Source organism: Salvelinus fontinalis, unplaced genomic scaffold, assembly GCF_029448725.1.
Source record: "Salvelinus fontinalis isolate EN_2023a unplaced genomic scaffold, ASM2944872v1 scaffold_0548, whole genome shotgun sequence".
Taxonomy (NCBI): Eukaryota; Metazoa; Chordata; class Actinopteri; order Salmoniformes; family Salmonidae; genus Salvelinus; species Salvelinus fontinalis.
The window spans coordinates 12,468-30,000 of record NW_026600757.1 but is presented as its reverse complement, the minus strand read 5'-3'; the positions used below and the strand labels follow the sequence as shown (position 1 = coordinate 30,000).

Here is a 17,533-nt window from a genome sequence, read left to right as displayed (position 1 = left end):
ATACCTGTAGAGTAACACGGGTTTAACTGGTTCAATATCTATGATGCCAAACACCCCCCCCCCCCCCCCCCCCCCCCCCACACAACTCACTGACAACAAACATACTGTGCTAAGCAAGCCACTCCACCCAACCCGATACACGTTGTTATATTGTGACAGAAAACATGGAGATGCTATACAAAATTAAATGTCTTCACCCTAAATATACAAATTCACTATATTTCTCTCTCTCTCTCTCTCTCTCTCTTTTCAAACAGAATGAAAACGATGATACAAAATATATTTGTTTTAAAGCTATAAATCTATTTGTTTTAGCATGCCGTTTTGAGTCAATCTCCTGCCGTGCCGGTGAACCTTGACCTCTTGACTGGAGGGAGAAAACAATGGAAAACGATGACGTGGTTCTGTTTGAATTATCTTATGCACATGCCTGTCTTGTGTGATACAGATATTATTGTGTTTAACAATTACATTTTGTTGTCTTATATATCTTTTTTTTTTTTTCATTGGTTTAAGATTATATCGTATATTTTTTTTCATACATCGCCAAAACATTCATTCGTAAGGAATTTACAGCTGGAATCCTTTTAATGGTGATACTGCCCCATCCGTCTGGGAGATTACAACAACACAGACAATACTGCAAACCACGTACACTTCCCCGCCCGCCCTCAGACATCAATGCATATTCTCTAGTCATTTAAATAATAAATAAGTACAATGCTTGGTATAACGTTATGAAGGCACAGTACACAAAGTGGTCGTACATGGACAACGATAATGTATTTAGGTTGTAGTACTACTATTCAATTGTACTCAACTAATCACAATTTCAATCAAATGTTGTACAATAATGAGTCAAAGGTAGATAAAACACATAGCCATTTACAAATATATTGCTGTTGAATAGTAACTTTAGTTTTTAAAATATTTTTTTATCATTTTTAATTTTTTTTTATGCGGAAAAGATTACAAGCTTTTTGTTTCCCGTAATGTAAAAATCAAGCGTTATATACGTCAATGATACAAAATTTATTTTGAAAAAATATGTTTGCCATAGTAGTTGAATGAAAGGAAATCGGACTTTGGGTCAACATTGTGCATCATTTTGTAACGGTTGAATATGTGTTTTCCATAATATCCCCAACAGAACAGCACCGTAATATGAGTATGTGAATTTTTCTTTTACATTTTCAATATGCCCCCCCCCCCCCCCTTTCTTTTAACAAAAAGATTGAAACCCAAAATGTATAGGACACACCCTAAATGGCACACTTCTCCCTATATAGTACACTTCCTGGTCAGAAGTAACACTGTATAGGTGATAGGATGCCATTGGAAACCATATTGTGATGTCATAATGGGCCGCCACGATCGCCGTTCCAGATCCATGTGATGTCATAATGGGCCGCCACGATCGCCGTTCCAGATCCCTGTGATGTCATAATGGGCCACCACGATCACCGTTCTAGATCCATGTGATGTCATAATGGGCCACCACGATCACCGTTCTAGATCCATGTGATGTAATAATGGGCCACCACGATCATCGTTCTAGATCCATGTGATGTCATAATGGGCTGCCACGATCACCGTTCCAGATCCATGTGATGTCATAATGGGGCGCCACGATCACCGTTCCACATCCATGTGATGTCATAATGGGCTGCCACGATCGCCGTTCCAGATCCATGTGATGTCATAATGGACCGCCACGATCGCCGTTCTAGATCCATGTGATGTCATAATGGGCCGCCACGATCACCGTTCTAGATCCCTGTGATGTCATAATGGGGCGCCACGATCACCGTTCCACATCCATGTGATGTCATAATGGGCCGCCACGATCGCCGTTCTAGATCCATGTGATGTCATAATGGGCCGCCACGATCGCCGTTCCAGATCCATGTGATGTCATAATGGGCCGCCACGATCGCCGTTCCAGATCCATGTGATGTCATAATGGGCCGCCACGATCGCCGTTCTAGATCCATGTGATGTCATAATGGGCCGCCACGATCGCCGTTCTAGATCCATGTGGTGTCATAATGGGCCGCCACGATCGCCGTTCTAGATCCATGTGATGTCATAATGGACCGCCACGATCGCCGTTCCAGATCCCTGTGATGTCATAATGGGCCGCCACGATCGCCGTTCCAGATCCATGTGATGTCATAATGGGCCGCCACGATCACCGTTCTAGATCCATGTGATGTCATAATGGGCCTCCACGATCACCGTTCCAGATCCATGTGATGTCATAATGGGCCGCCACGATCGCCGTTCCAGATCCCTGTGATGTCATAATGGGCCGCCACGATCGCCGTTCTAGATCCATGTGATGTCATAATGGACCGCCACGATCACCGTTCTAGATCCATGTGATGTCATAATGGGCCTCCACGATCACCGTTCCAGATCCATGTGATGTCATAATGGGCCGCCACGATCGCCGTTCCAGATCCATGTGATGTCATAATGGGCCTCCACGATCACCGTTCTAGATCCATGTGATGTCATAATGGGCCGCCACGATCGCCGTTCCAGATCCATGTGATGTCATAATGGGCCGCCACGATCACCGTTCTAGATCCATGTGATGTCATAATGGGCCGCCACGATCGCCGTTCCAGATCCATGTGATGTCATAATGGGCCTCCACGATCACCGTTCTAGATCCATGTGATGTCATAATGGGCCGCCACGATCACCGTTCTAGATCCATGTGATGTCATAATGGGCCGCCACGATCGCCGTTCCAGATCCATGGCAGTATTACATCAACTGTGTTATTATCACATGTCCTATTTACAAAACACATAGACTATTGACAGACTAGACAAGTGTCCACTAACAGTGTTATCCATCAGAACGACGCACGCCTTCCTATACTGGAATTGTGGGGTGGGTTTTTACATCCCAAATTTCACCCTATTCCCCTATGTAGTGCACTACTTTGACCAACGCCCTAGGACCCTGGTTAAAAGTAGTGCACTAAATAGGTAATAGGGTACCATTTTGGACGTATCCTGTAACTCCGTTTTTCTTTGATTGTGTAGATTAATATAGTCTCAAACAACTCAATAACAACCACGTCACAATATTGGAATATATTGGTCAGCCATAATATTGTTGATATTTTTTTTCTTCTGTTGAGTATATGAATTCCTGTTCAGGTATTCTTCCATTTTTCCAGGTGGGCCTGGATCGTATTCTTCCATTTTTCCCAGGTGGATTCGACCCCCTTTATTCCTGCCATCAGAGTGATGAGGAAATGTTTAATTTATGGGGCGGGGGTTTGTCCATCAAAAGGGAATCCCAAGAGACTTTCTCTTGCATCATCCATCCATCCATCCATCCATCCATCGCCAAAAGTTGAATTGTAGAGTACACTGCATCAGTACTAGTCTAGTAGCCTACGTAGTACATGTAACTATCACATAGCACAAGCATCGACTTAAATCAAATAGTACTAACAAGAAAGAAAAAAAAAAAAAAAACTCTTGAAACTTGCGTCATCTGTCCTGTTCAGATTATCCAATCGCAGCCCTGTTTAAATTGGCTGCCTCCAATCAGAGCTCCTTTTAAAGCTGGTGTTCATTTGGAGAGTCTGGACCAGTGGTTGAATGGTAAGATTTCAAACTAGCCAATGGGATGTCAGCCATGTGGCCACTGCTGCTGAAGTGTCCCTCCCCGCTGCCAAATTGCTTCTTGTCACAAAACTGGTCCAGCCCACTATCGGTCTTCCAGGTCCGGGTCAAAGTAGTATGGCCGTTGAGCAGTTTCTCTTTGGTCCACTCTTTCTGGGTGGCGAAGTTGGAAACTGGAGACTTGGGCTGGCTGTAGGAGCCGAGGGTAGGGGGCATCCAGCAGTTGTCAGAGTGGCCAAGCACCAAACACTCCTGGGTACACATCTCTGTAGCTTCCACTAGGCCTCTGGGTCCCAGGGGGCCATCTAGAGAGACATAGAGAGAAGAAGAAGAACAGGACACTCCATGTTAATGTCACATCTCTGTAGCTTCCACTAGGCCTCTGGGTCCCAGGGGTCCATCTAGAGAAACAAAGAGAGAAGAAGAAGAACAGGACACTCCATGTTAATGTCACATCTCTGTAGCTTCCACTAGGCCTCTGGGTCCCAGGGGTCCATCTAGAGAGACATAGAGAGAAGAAGAAGAACAGGACACTCCATGTTAATGTCACATCTCTGTAGCTTCCACTAGGCCTCTGGGTCCCAGGGGTCCATCTAGAGAGACAGAGAGAGAAGAAGAAGAACAGGACACTCCATGTTAATGTCACATCTCTGTAGCTTCCACTAGGTCCTCTGGGTCCAGAACCAGAACAATACTTCTTCAGAGATATAACAAGATACTACTGTTAGTACTACAGAGATATAACAAGATACTACTGATAGTACTACAGAGATATAACAAGATAATACTGATAGTACTACAGAGATATAAGATACTACTGTTAGTACTACAGAGATATACGATACTACTGTTAGTACTACAGAGATATAAGATACTACTGTTAGTACTACAGAGATATACGATACTACTGTTAGTACTACAGAGATATAAGATACTACTGTTAGTACTACAGAGATATAACAAGATACTACTGATAGTACTACAGAGACATAACAAGATACTACTGATAGTACTACAGAGATATAACAAGATACTACTGATAGTACTACAGAGATATAACAAGATAATACTGATAGTACTACAGAGATATAACAAGATACTACTGATAGTACTACAGAGATATAACAAGATAATACTGATAGTACTACAGAGATATAACAAGATACTACTGATAGTACTACAGAGATATAACAAGATAATACTGATAGTACTACAGAGATATAACAAGATACTACTGATAGTACTACAGAGATATAACAAGATAATACTGATAGTACTACAGCCACATAACAAGATACTACTGATAGTACTACAGAGATATAACAAGATACTACTGATAGTACTACAGAGATATAACAAGATAATACTGATAGTACTACAGAGATATAACAAGATAATACTGATAGTACTACAGAGATATAAGATACTACTGTTAGTACTACAGAGATATAAGATACTACTGTTAGTACTACAGAGATATAAGATACTACTGTTAGTACTACAGAGATATAAGATACTACTGTTAGTACTACAGAGATATACGATACTACTGTTAGTACTACAGAGATATACGATACTACTGTTAGTACTACAGAGATATAAGATACTACTGATAGTACTACAGAGATATAAGAAGGTAATACTGATAGTACTACAGAGATATAACAAGATACTACTGATAGTACTACAGCCACATAACAAGATACTACTGATAGTACTACAGAGATATAACAAGATACTACTGATAGTACTACAGAGATATAACAAGATACTACTGATAGTACTACAGCCACATAACAAGATACTACTGATAGTACTACAGAGATATAACAAGATACTACTGATAGTACTACAGAGATACAACAAGATACTACTGATAGTACTACAGAGATATAACAAGATACTACTGATAGTACTACAGCCACATAACAAGGTAATATTGTTCTTGCTATACAGGTGCTACACACAGTGACCGTAACTAAAGACAGAATTAATAGAACATCTATATTTTAGTCTTGTAAACAAAGAATAAATAAAACATGTTGTGTCATTGTGGAACTACTACAACCATCTCCATCTGTCACATGATTACTGTCCTTCAGGGTGGGAGACACCCTCTTGAAATCTTAAATGATCCACTCAACTCATAAAAACACTTTTGGATCAAATCTACATTTTTAGCTCCCACAAAACCCCTAATTGTGTAAAACGCGGCACGTCTCCATCAGAGGTAGTTGTTGCCAACCTCGTATATAATTCATGCCGAAGGCCTTGTGAGCCAAGTGTTCATTTATGTTCCGCAAAAAAAAACACAAAGAGCAGCTTCTGAACACCAGGCACATTGCTTATTAATTAACTAGTAAAGACTTGTTATAAAGTCAATATTTTAAAAAAGGTTGTGAACTGTTCCTTAGTCAGTTTAGCTTCAGTTTCATGTTGAGAAGGTGGGAGAAACGACAAGTGGAACAAAGGGAAAGGAGGTAACAATGCATGGTTCCGCTCAACAGGTATCTCCCGGGACGAGCAATATGTGAGACGGACAGATAATCAACTGCTTCTTCACTGAAACTCGACCCACAACAGTCATATGTGAGACGGACAGATAATCAACTGCTTCTTCACTGAAACTCGACCACAACAGCCATATGTGAGATGGACAGATAATCAACTGCTTCTTCACTGAAACTCGACCACAACAGTCATATGGGAGACGGACAGATAATCAACTGCTTCTTCACTGAAACTCGACCCACAACAGCAATATGTGAGACGGACAGATAATCAACTGCTTCTTCACTGAAACTCGACCCACAACAGTCATATGTGAGACGGACAGATAATCAACTGCTTCTTCACTGAAACTCGACCACAACAGTCATATGTGAGACGGACAGATAATCAACTGCTTCTTCACTGAAACTCGACCCACAACAGTCATATGTGAGACGGACAGATAATCAACTGCTTCTTCACTGAAACTCGACCCACAACAGTCATATGTGAGACGGACAGATAATCAACTGCTTCTTCACTGAAACTCGACCCACAACAGACATATGTGAGACGGACAGATAATCAACTGCTTCTTCACTGAAACTCGACCCACAACAGACATATGTGAGACGGACAGATAATCAACTGCTTCTTCACTGAAACTCGACCCACAACAGTCATATGTGAGACGGACAGATAATCAACTGCTTCTTCACTGAAACTCGACCCACAACAGTCATATGTGAGACGGACAGATAATCAACTGCTTCTTCACTGAAACTCGACCCACAACAGTCATATGTGAGACGGACAGATAATCAACTGCTTCTTCACTGAAACTCGACCACAACAGTCATATGGGAGACGGACAGATAATCAACTGCTTCTTCACTGAAACTCGACCCAAAACAGCAATATGTGAGACGGACAGATAATCAACTGCTTCTTCACTGAAACTGGACCACAACAGTCATATGTGAGACGGACAGATAATCAACTGCTTCTTCACTGAAACTCGACCCACAACAGTCATATGTGAGACGGACAGATAATCAACTGCTTCTTCACTGAAACTCGACCCACAACAGTCATATGTGAGATGGACAGATAATCAACTGCTTCTTCACTGAAACTCGACCACAACAGCCATATGTGAGATGGACAGATAATCAACTGCTTCTTCACTGAAGCTCGACCACAACAGTCATATGTGAGACGGACAGATAATCAACTGCTTCTTCACTGAAGCTCGACCACAACAGTCATATGTGAGACGGACAGATAATCAACTGCTTCTTCACTGAAACTCGACCACAACAGTCATATGTGAGACGGACAGATAATCAACTGCTTCTTCACTGAAACTCGACCCACAACAGTCATATGTGAGACGGACAGATAATCAACTGCTTCTTCACTGAAACTCGACCCACAACAGTCATATGTGAGACGGACAGATAATCAACTGCTTCTTCACTGAAACTCGACCCACAACAGACATATGTGAGACGGACAGATAATCAACTGCTTCTTCACTGAAACTCGACCCACAACAGACATATGTGAGACGGACAGATAATCAACTGCTTCTTCACTGAAACTCGACCCACAACAGTCATATGTGAGACGGACAGATAATCAACTGCTTCTTCACTGAAACTCGACCCACAACAGTCATATGTGAGACGGACAGATAATCAACTGCTTCTTCACTGAAACTCGACCCACAACAGTCATATGTGAGACGGACAGATAATCAACTGCTTCTTCACTGAAACTCGACCCACAACAGTCATATGTGAGACGGACAGATAATCAACTGCTTCTTCACTGAAACTCGACCCACAACAGTCATATGTGAGACGGACAGATAATCAACTGCTTCTTCACTGAAACTCGACCCACAACAGACATATGTGAGAAGGACAGATAATCAACTGCGTCTTCACTGAAACTCGACCCACAACAGTCATATGTGAGACGGACAGATAATCAACTGCTTCTTCACTGAAACTCGACCCACAACAGTCATATGTGAGATGGAGAGATAATCAACTGCTTCTTCACTGAAACTCGACCCACAACAGTCATATGTGAGATGGACAGATAATCAACTGCTTCTTCACTGAAACTCGACCACAACAGCCATATGTGAGATGGACAGATAATAACTGCTTCTTCACTGAAACTTGACCACAACAGACATATGTGAGATGGACAGATAATCAACTGCTTCTTCACTGAAACTCGACCCACAACAGTCAAATGTGAGATGGACAGATAATCAACTGCTTCTTCACTGAAACTCGACCCACAACAGTCATATGTGAGACGGACAGATAATCAACTGCTTCTTCACTGAAACTCGACCACAACAGTCATATGTGAGACGGACAGATAATCAACTGCTTCTTCACTGAAACTCGACCCACAACAGTCATATGTGAGATGGAGAGATAATCAACTGCTTCTTCACTGAAACTCGACCCACAACAGTCATATGTGAGATGGACAGATAATCAACTGCTTCTTCACTGAAACTCGACCACAACAGCCATATGTGAGATGGACAGATAATAACTGCTTCTTCACTGAAACTTGACCACAACAGACATATGTGAGATGGACAGATAATCAACTGCTTCTTCACTGAAACTCGACCCACAACAGTCAAATGTGAGATGGACAGATAATCAACTGCTTCTTCACTGAAACTCGACCCACAACAGTCATATGTGAGACGGACAGATAATCAACTGCTTCTTCACTGAAACTCGACCACAACAGTCATATGTGAGACGGACAGATAATCAACTGCTTCTTCACTGAAACTCGACCACAACAGCCAGATGTGAGATGGATAGATAATCAACTGCTTCTTCACTGAAACTCGACCACAACAGTCATATGTGAGACGGACAGATAATCAACTGCTTCTTCACTGAAACTCGACCACAACAGTCATATGTGAGACGGACAGATAATCAACTGCTTCTTCACTGAAACTCGACCACAACAGCCATATGTGAGATGGACAGATAATCAACTGCTTCTTCACTGAAACTCGACCCACAACAGTCATATGTGAGAAGGACAGATAATCAACTGCTTCTTCACTGAAACTCGACCCACAACAGTCATATGTGAGACGGACAGATAATCAACTGCTTCTTCACTGAAACTCGACCCACAACAGTCATATGTGAGACGGACAGATAATCAACTGCTTCTTCACTGAAACTCGACCCACAACAGTCATATGTGAGACGGACAGATAATCAACTGCTTCTTCACTGAAACTCGACCCACAACAGTCATATGTGAGACGGACAGATAATCAACTGCTTCTTCACTGAAACTCGACCCACAACAGACATATGTGAGACGGACAGATAATCAACTGCTTCTTCACTGAAACTCGACCCACAACAGTCATATGTGAGATGGACAGATAATCAACTGCTTCTTCACTGAAACTCGACCCACAACAGTCATATGTGAGACGGACAGATAATCAACTGCTTCTTCACTGAAACTCGACCCACAACAGACATATGTGAGAAGGACAGATAATCAACTGCTTCTTCACTGAAACTCGACCCACAACAGTCATATGTGAGACGGACAGATAATCAACTGCTTCTTCACTGAAACTCGACCCACAACAGTCATATGTGAGATGGACAGATAATCAACTGCTTCTTCACTGAAACTCGACCCACAACAGTCATATGTGAGACGGACAGATAATCAACTGCTTCTTCACTGAAACTCGACCCACAACAGACATATGTGAGAAGGACAGATAATCAACTGCTTCTTCACTGAAACTCGACCCACAACAGTCATATGTGAGACGGACAGATAATCACCTGCTTCTTCACTGAAACTCGACCCACAACAGTCATATGTGAGACGGACAGATAATCAACTGCTTCTTCACTGAAACTCGACCCACAACAGTCATATGTGAGATGGACAGATAATCAACTGCTTCTTCACTGAAACTCGACCACAACAGCCATATGTGAGATGGACAGATAATAACTGCTTCTTCACTGAAACTTGACCACAACAGACATATGTGAGATGGACAGATAATCAACTGCTTCTTCACTGAAACTCGACCACAACAGTCATATGTGAGACGGACAGATAATCAACTGCTTCTTCACTGAAACTCGACCACAACAGTCATATGTGAGAAGGACAGATAATCAACTGCTTCTTCACTGAACCTCGACCCACAACAGACACTACCAACAAAAAACAGTAGAACAGAGAATATACCATTCCCTTTGGAATACTAAAAATGTTAAAGATAATTAGAAATTCTGCCAACAGACATTATGGTTCTTTTGGATGCCAAAATAAAGACCTGAAATATGCATGTCATGTTAAAAAATCAAGCTTTTTCAGCCATACATGGAAGAGGTTTTCTAAATGCCATGTCTGGCATCAGTACAGAAGGTATTGTCTTCACTTAGTTCAGAATAATCCTTGAGACAGATGCCACATGACTTGGCAGAAGGACAAAAAAAATGAATAAATGATCTTCTTGGGACAGAGAAAGACTAAACGATTCCACTAACTTTGGTTGGACAGAACAAGGACCATAGTGGAGATACAAACTAGTATCGACAACTTCCTGATAACGCCGTTCTCCTTTAAAGATGGTAAATGTAGCCTCTGTCTCAAATGGTTCCCTAGTCCATATATAGTGCGCTTTGGTCTAAAGTAGTGTACTACATAGGGAATAGGGTTCTATAGGGCTCTGGTCTAAAGTAGTGCACTATATAGGGAATAGGGTTCTATAGGGCTCTGGTCTAAAGTAGTGCACTACATAGGGAATAGGGTTCTATAGGGCCCCTGGTCTAAAGTAGTGCCCTATATAGGGAATAGGGGTCTATAGGGCTCTGGTCTAAAGTAGTGCACTATGTAGGGAATAGGGTTCTATAGGGCTCTGGTCTAAAGTAGTGCACTATATATAGGGAATAGGGTTCTATAGGGCTCTGGTCTAAAGTAGTGTACTATGTAGGGAATAGGGTTCTATAGGGCTCTGGTCTAAAGTAGTGGGCTATATAGGGAATAGGGTTCTATGGGGCTCTGGTCTAAAGTAGTGGGCTATATAGGGAACAGGGTGCCATTCGGGACTCAGGCAATATTTACTGAGGGTTGGGCAAATCCCTTCAACCTTTTTGTCACGCTGGTATGAATAATTCGGGAGACAGGCGTAGGAATGCGTAATAGGGGAGGGTTTATTACCCAAATTACAGCGTGCCGTGAAAAGGAACGGGGACGAAGACCAAACAAACACGTAAACACAAAAACACAGGGTTGAAACCCAAACAAAAGAGCGAGCGGTACCTCGAGTAAATAACAGAAACCCGCACGATGATTATCACACGGGACGAGACCCGTAATCATTTGCGCAATCCACAAGTGGCACGAAAGCCCTAAACAAAAAGGCAAATGTTCTCACACAACCAACGGACATCGTAAACACTAATCGGCAGCCCAAGTCTGAACCAAAGGGCACATTTATACAAATGCAATCAGTGGGAATGGGGACCAGGTGTGCGCAATGTCACAGTTTCCGGAAGGATCCATGACACTTATTGCCTACCAAAGATACACAGTTTCTGGCGACAACAGAAAATGCCCGAGGCAATATCTTGAAATTCTTTCGAGATTACACTAGAATATTCACCAAAGGTTGGCATTCAAACCTCATTCAACCTCGTTGTCAATATGCTGTATAAGGGGGAGCTCCATCATTTATTTCAGGAACTACAGCCTAAAAACTCACTAGCCAATTTTCCAGACCTTCTCTCCGGTACCTAACACTGCTTCCCTCCTCTCTACTGCACTGTACATTAAGTTGTAATGTTCAGCAGTTTCCTTGGATTTCTAGCTCTGCTTCCTCACACATATAATCCTCCTAATAGACGACCCTTTGATGGTCCCAGAACCCACTGGTCCATGGAGCCCCATCCCTCAGTCCAGACACATCATCCATCCCTCAGTCCAGACACACCATCCATCCCTCAGTCCAGACACATCATCCATCCCTCAGTCCAGACAGATCATCCATTCCTCAGTCCAGACACACCATCCATCCCTCAGTCCAGACACATCATCCATCCCTGAGTCCAGACAGATCATCCATCCCTCAGTCCAGACACATCATCCATCCCTCAGTCCAGACAGATCATCCATCCCTCAGTCCAGACACACCATCCATCCCTCAGTTCAGACATGTGATCCATCCCTCAGTTCAGACAGATTATCCATCCTTCAGTCCAGACAGATCATCCATCCCTCAGTCCAGACATGTGATCCATCCCTCAGTCCAGACAGATCATCCATCTCTCAGTCCAGACAGATCATCCATCCCTCAGTCCAGACAGATTATCCATCCTTCAGTCCAGACACATCATCCATCCCTCAGTCCAGACAGGTGATCCAATGACAGCCATCCATGTCCACTGAACTACAGCCCAATCGACCACTACAGCCCAATCGACCACTCCAGCCCAATCCACCACTACAGCCCAATCAACCACTACAGCCCGATCGACCACTACAGCCCGATCAACCACTACAGCCCAATCAACCACTACAGCCCAATCGACCACTACAGCCCAATCAACCACTACAGCCCAATCAACCACTACAGCCCGATCAACCACTACAGCCCAATCAACCACTACAGCCCGATCAACCACTACAGCCCGATCAACCACTACAGCCCGATCAACCACTACAGCCCGATCAACCACTACAGCCCAATCAACCACTACAGCCCAATCGACCACTACAGCCCGATCAACCACTACAGCCAATCAACCACTACAGCCCAATCGACCACTACAGCCCAATCGACCACTACAGCCCGATCGACCACTACAGCCCGATCGACCACTACAGCCCAATCAACCACTACAGCCCAATCAACCACTACAGCCCAATCAACCCACACACAGAGTGTTTAACAACACGTGTGGTTGTGTTGTTTTACATGGACATGTCTGTGTCTGTGTGAATATATCAGATGAGACAACGATGGTGTTTAAAACTAGGGGGCAGTATTCGGAAGTTCTGATGACTGAGGTGCCCAAATTAAATTGCCTGTTACTCAGGCCCAGAAGCTAGGATATGAATATTGGATAGAAAACACTCTGGAGTTTCTATAACTGTTAAAATAATGTATGTGAGTATAACAGAACTGATATGGCAGGTGAAAACCCGAGGAGAATCCAATTAGATTCTTTTTTTTTGGAGGTCACAGCCCATTCAAATACTTGTTTATGGGAGATTCAAAGGAATACCTCCCAGATTGCAGTTCCTAAAACTTCCACTAGATGTCAACAGTCATTAGAAAGGGTTTCAGGCTTGTTTTTTGAAAAATGAGCTAGAATTTGTAGTTTTTCTAGGTGGCTCTCATTTTGACTGTAGTTTTGTTGTGCTCATGGATGAGGGCGCCCACCTCGTTATTTATCTCCGGTATTGAACACACTATTCTCTGTCTTAAATTGCATTATTTATTTACATATTAGGGTACCTGAGGATTGATTAGAAACGTTGTTTGACTTGTTTGGACGAAGTTTATTGGTAACTTTTGGGATTCCTTTGTCTGCATGTTGAACGAGGGGAACAGGTGGATTACTGAATCAAGCGCGCCAACTAAACTAACTATTTTGGGGATATAAAGTAGGACTTTATCGAACAAAACAACCATTTGTTTTGTAGCTGGGACCCTTGTGATTGCAAACAGAGGAAGATCTTCAAAGGTAAGTGATTTATTTTATCGCTATTTCTGACTTTCGTGATGCCTCTGCTGGTTTGGAAAATGTTTTTAATGCTTTTGTACGCGGGGCGCTGTCCTCAGATAATCGCATGGTATGCTTTCGCCGTAAAGCCTTTTTGAAATCTGACAAATCGGCTGGATTAAACAAATGAACTACTGACTTTCAGTATGCATATAGAGAAGGGCACTCACCTTGTACTGCACTGACTTAGATGACTGATGATTGGTTAAAATAAATGGATAATAAGATGATAGTTTGGTGCTGTATTGTTAGATTTCCGTATTGATGTTATTGATCATACATTGTTACTGAAGAAACTCACTTGCTGTGGCTTTACATCACCTGACATCACATGGTCGGAGAGATATTTATCCAAAGAACCCAGAGAATGTTCGTCAATGGAAGCTTCTCTAACATCAGATACGTACAGTACGGTGTCCCTCAGGGCAGATGCCTTGGGCCACTACTCTTCTCGTTTTCTTTTTTTTACAAATGATTTGCCGCACAATATGCTTCCAAGTTCCTATAGTACCAAGTAACTGTCACATGACAACCAGTGGACCTTTTCCTTCAAATGTCCACCACCTTGACAACACTCAGCTTAGCTGTTTGAGATCTCATTTAACCCGTTTAATACTGTATGCTATCATCAGTCACCCTTCGGAACCACATATAACCACTAGTTATAACAAATAACATTTACATTTACAAAGCCTGCATCCATGCTGCTCTTTCCATCAAACCTCATAGGACCGCCAATAATCAACATTAATGTAATTCCATACAAAATAATACCTCCTCCTTGCATTTTCAAGTCATCTTCCATCCCTCTCTCTCCTCTTCTTCTCTCCCTCCTCTTTGCTCCCTTCTTCTCTTATCTCCTCTTCTGCTCTCCCTCCTCTTCTGCTCTCTCTCCTCATCTTTTCTCACTCCTCTTCTTCTCTAGCCTCCTCTAACTTCTCAACCAAATTTGATTAATGTCTTATATCATGAAGGATACAAAAAATTGGAAGCCCTTGTCTGTGAGACGTCAGCTTGGAAGAATTGTAAGGAAATAATGCAGAAGCAGCTGTGGAACCCTTCAGGGTCATTCATGCCGAGGACAGCGTGAATTGATGTCGTTGTGCCAGCCTTTTGTGTCTTAATAACAACATGTCGCCTCGCTCCATCAAAGCCCTGGGAGCCCTGGCATTAAACGTAGTGATTCCAGACCCTTTAAACCATTCAAAATCATTTTCCATGTCCAGATTGTTATGGGGCCATAGAAAGGACTGAAATAAGATGACGGGAGTCACTCATCTCCCCTCCTCTCCTCTCCTCTGTTCTCCTCTCGTCTCCCCCTTCCCCTGCACTCTCCTCACTCCCCTCTCCTCCCCCTCCCCTTCCCTCCTGTCTCTCCTTTTCCTCCACTCTCCCCTCTCCTCCACTCCGAGTAGGGTAGGAGTCCGTCCCAATAACTCTAGATAATGAGCTCGTGAGGAGCCTGGCAGAGCGACACATTATCATGGTGACATGAGGAATCGTAGGAGGGGGAGAGGGAGGACGGGAGGTCGGGGGGACGGGGCGATTAGAGATGGTGCCAGGGTGACAGGAAGATTAATTTCCTAAAATGAGATTGGAGAGAGAGAAAGACAGGAGCGAGCTGAGGAGTGAATGAAGTAAATGGCAGACTGGAGCTTGGAATAGCAAACTGGGAATGGGAATGGGAGTGGGAGTGGGAGTGGGAGTGGGAGTGGGAATGGTAGTGGGAGTGGGAGTGGGAGTGGGAATGGGAATAGGAGTGGGAGTGGGAGTGGGAGTGGGAATGGGAGTCGGAATGGGAGTGGGAATGGGAATGGTAGTGGGAGTGGGAGTGGGAATGAGAGTGGGAGTGGGAGAGGGAATGGGAGTGGGAATGGGAGTGGGAGTGGGAGTGGGAGTGGGAATTGGAGTGGGAGTGGGGGTGGGAGTGTGAGTGGGAGTGGGAATGGGAATGGGAGTGGGAGTGGGAATGGGAGTGGGAGTGGGAGTGGGAGTGGGAATGGGAATGGGAATGGTAGTGGCAGTGGGAGTGGCAGTGGGAATGGGAGTGGGAGTGTGCATGGTAGTGGGATTGGGAATGGTTGTGGTAGTGGGAATGGTTGTGGTAGTGGGAATGGTAGTGGGAGTGGGAGTGGGAGTGGGTGTGGGAGTGGGAATGGTAGTGGTAGTGGTAGTGGTAGTGGGAGTGGGAGTGGGAATAGGAATAGGAATGGTAGTGGGAGTGGGAGTGGGAATGGGAATGGTAGTGGCAGTGGGAGTGGCAGTGGGAATGGGAGTGGGAGTGTGCATGGTAGTGGGATTGGGAATGGTTGTGGTAGTGGGAATGGTTGTGGTAGTGGGAATGGTAGTGGGAGTGGGAGTGGGAGTGGGAGTGGGAATGGTAGTGGGAATGGGAGTGGGAGTGGGAGTGGGAGTGGGAATTGGAGTGGGAGTGGGGGTGGGAGTGTGAGTGGGAGTGGGAATGGGAATGGGAGTGGGAGTGGGAATGGGAGTGGGAGTGGGAGTGGGAGTGGGAATGGGAATGGGAATGGTAGTGGCAGTGGGAGTGGCAGTGGGAATGGGAGTGGGAGTGTGCATGGTAGTGGGATTGGGAATGGTTGTGGTAGTGGGAATGGTTGTGGTAGTGGGAATGGTAGTGGGAGTGGGAGTGGGAGTGGGTGTGGGAGTGGGAATGGTAGTGGTAGTGGTAGTGGTAGTGGGAGTGGGAGTGGGAATAGGAATAGGAATGGTAGTGGGAGTGGGAGTGGGAATGGGAATGGTAGTGGCAGTGGGAGTGGCAGTGGGAATGGGAGTGGGAGTGTGCATGGTAGTGGGATTGGGAATGGTTGTGGTAGTGGGAATGGTTGTGGTAGTGGGAATGGTAGTGGGAGTGGGAGTGGGAGTGGGAGTGGGAATGGTAGTGGTAGTGGTAGTGGGATTGGGAGTGGGAGTGGGAGTGGGAATAGGAATAGGAATGGTAGTGGGAGTGGGAGTGGGAATGGTAGTGTGCATGGCAGTGGGAGTGGGAATGTCTGTGGTAGTGGGAATAGTTGCGGTAGTGGGAAAAGTTGTGGTAGTGTGAATGGTAGTGGGAGTGGGAGTGGGAATGGCAGTGGGAGTGGGAATGGTAGTGGGAGTGGGAACGGTAGTGGGAGTGGGAATGGTAGTGGGAGTGGGAATGGGAGTGGGAATGGGGATGGAAGTGGGAGTGGGAATGGGGATGGAAGTGGGAGTGGGAATAGGAATGGGAATGGGATGGAAGTGGGAATGGGAGTGGAAGTGTGTGTGTAAATGGGAATACGGATGGGAATTGGAATAGGGACGTATGTGGCAGTGGGATTATTACTATATATTGATCTTTCTTGTATAGAAACTCTCTTTGATAATAAGGATAATACCATTTGTCCTTTTATTTGGTACCATCTTACATGACGTTAGCGTGCACTAGCTGTTTTCGCGGCACAACTGGCTAGTACGTTGGTAAGTGGGCTAGCCTACATAACAGGAGTATGTAGCCTGACAATAATGGAATTAAGAGAAATGCAATCTATCTATTTGTTAATTAATGTCAGTTGAGTT

The 17,533-nt window shown here is 44.1% G+C and overlaps 1 protein-coding gene across 1 annotated transcript; it reads right to left on the bottom strand.

The window, feature by feature from the left end:
- Positions 1–15,495: 15,495 nt before the first annotated feature.
- LOC129846453 (mucin-2-like) lies at positions 15,496–17,067 on the bottom strand. Its single transcript, XM_055914387.1, has one exon. It carries the CDS (start codon positions 16,964–16,966, stop codon positions 15,551–15,553), a length of 1,416 nt encoding a protein of 471 aa, XP_055770362.1. The 5' UTR covers positions 16,967–17,067; the 3' UTR covers positions 15,496–15,550.
- Between the last annotated feature and the right edge of the window lie 466 nt (positions 17,068–17,533).